The sequence below is a fragment of the Solanum stenotomum genome, chromosome 4, assembly GCF_019186545.1.
Source record: "Solanum stenotomum isolate F172 chromosome 4, ASM1918654v1, whole genome shotgun sequence".
Lineage (NCBI taxonomy): Eukaryota > Viridiplantae > Streptophyta > Magnoliopsida > Solanales > Solanaceae > Solanum > Solanum stenotomum.
Window position 1 is genome coordinate 10,625,563 of NC_064285.1, and position 2,201 is coordinate 10,627,763.

The following is a 2,201-nucleotide window of genomic DNA, read 5'->3' on the forward strand; positions in this document are numbered from 1 at the left end:
GTTGATTATAATATCTTAAGATCAAATCTAGATAATATCCTCCCCACTAAGTAGACAAACCTAAATAGCATTATTATTGAGCTACGTGACTGAATTAAGAATAATTATCTTTTCAATATGAAGCCATCTTGAATGTTTGAGACTACTTGATCTTTGATGTTCGATTAGTCTGAACTTACATTGAAAAGTGAAAAAAAAAAGAAGCATTTTCTATCAAAATTTGAAATATATAATTAAGAGTGAACAAGCATTTAACACACACTATCAGACTAGCCATAACATCAGTGCAAAAGACATATCCTAAATAATTTAATTCCGAACATATTCTGATAGTATTAAGTATCAACTATCAATAATTTGAAAATTAAGTTAGAAATGACATTTTAGAGATCTCATATGGTTTGAGGTATTAATAATTAAAGAAGAAAATTGTTGAATGGGGAGCAGAAAAAAAGAAAGAAGTGTTTAATTGGGACATACGTGACCAAATTAAAATTGATTTCCCTGAGGAAAACTAATTAATCACACAATTAATTTGGGAGTGATAGGGACCTAAAGTTGTACAGTGTAAAAATCACCAACACCACTAATAATTGAGTCAATAAAATATTCGATTTTTGTTCCAAAATATCAAATGGACGCTTTACTTAACTCCTCACTTTAACATATTAACGTTAAAATGGTCCACTATATATACCCCTTCATATACTTTTTGCCTTACCAATTCAATTAGCAACAACAACACCAACACACACACAATAATGGATCAAAATTTGGTAGTGGTAGGAAAGAAGTTTTGGAAAATTGTTCGAGTGGCGTTATGCATGTTAAGAAAAGGTATATCAAAGCAGAAAATAGTGCTTGATATCAAATTAATGATGAAGCGTAGTAAGATTGGTAGTTACAAAGCCGTGGTCCAAAATCTCATGTTCCACTTCCACCACCACAACCAAAACAAAAACCTTCAGTTCGATCACGTCGAGAGTGGTAATTTACCATTTTGCCCTCCACATGAGGATGAGTATTATGAGTTTAGCTGCACTAGCAGCCCAAATTTGGACATGAAAAAACACACTACTAGTCATGAAGAGGATGTTGTGGTGATGAATGCGGCGGTAATGAGAGCCGCATTGGAGATGATTAAGGGTGAAACAACGTCACCTGATAATTATTTTAGTGGGTTTGGGAGACAGTTGAGGGTTACTGACTCGCCTTTTCCGGTGAGAGATGAGGTGGAAGAAATGGATAATCACGTAGATGAGAAAGCTGATGAGTTTATCTCAAAGTTCTACAGAAATTTGAGACGACAATCCTCATTTTCTGCTTCATAATGTTGCAAACAATATATTTAAAAAATATGCATGTTTTCTTGATTTGTTAAATCAATCCTATTATAGGTTTTTTGCTTTTGTTGGAGCTGTACATGAATATTAGTACTCTATGTACGTGCTCAAAGACCACTACTAAAATAAAAGCAGAATTTGGCGATGAATAAATTTCGTAGCTAGACAGCAAAAATCTGTACCTATGTGCATGTCTTGTCTATGACTACTAAAATAAAAGCATAGTTGTTTAAATGTTATTAGATTCAATGTCACCTTAATCTTCAGCAACATTTATATAGAGTGTTGGTAAATTAAACCTATGTTATTGCCATTGAAGTTGTCTTTAGAAATATATGAATTCCATTTAATTCATATATTTAATCAAACACTATTTTATAACATCAAAAATGGAAATTACAATAACAATCCGGTAGAAGGTTCTTACTAGAAGAATTACTAAATTCAGAACAACATCATTCACTTAATACAAAATCTGTCTAATTCAATACAACAACTCAAATAACGACTTGCAAAAGATGCAAATAAGTAATATATTAGGATAAGTAAAGTTTAAATAGATTAAGTCAAGTTAGGCCGTTTTGTTATGATTTTCTTAACATATTTGAGTTTTACTTTTCCATGAAAGGAAAGTGAAAATATTACCATAATTACTTTTATTTTTTTATGTAGTTGCTTAGAGAGTTCTGTATAAGAAGAGATTTTCTCTCAACAGTTTCAATATTTCCTTTTATATTACTTTTTACCATATAATAATTAATATAATGTTTTTTACTATAGTTTTTATTTATTTGATTTATCGCCTCTATAATTTGCAATTATAAGCTTACACATGCATTACGTCCTAATTCTTTCTAA

The 2,201-nt window shown here is 30.8% G+C and overlaps 1 protein-coding gene across 1 annotated transcript; it reads left to right on the forward strand.

The window, feature by feature from the left end:
- The first annotated feature begins 742 nt into the window (after positions 1 to 742).
- On the forward strand, positions 743 to 1,507 carry LOC125863373 (uncharacterized). Its single transcript, XM_049543563.1, has one exon. The coding sequence runs from the start codon at positions 762 to 764 to the stop codon at positions 1,329 to 1,331; it is 570 nt and encodes a 189-aa protein (XP_049399520.1). The 5' UTR covers positions 743 to 761; the 3' UTR covers positions 1,332 to 1,507.
- Positions 1,508 to 2,201: the final 694 nt, after the last annotated feature.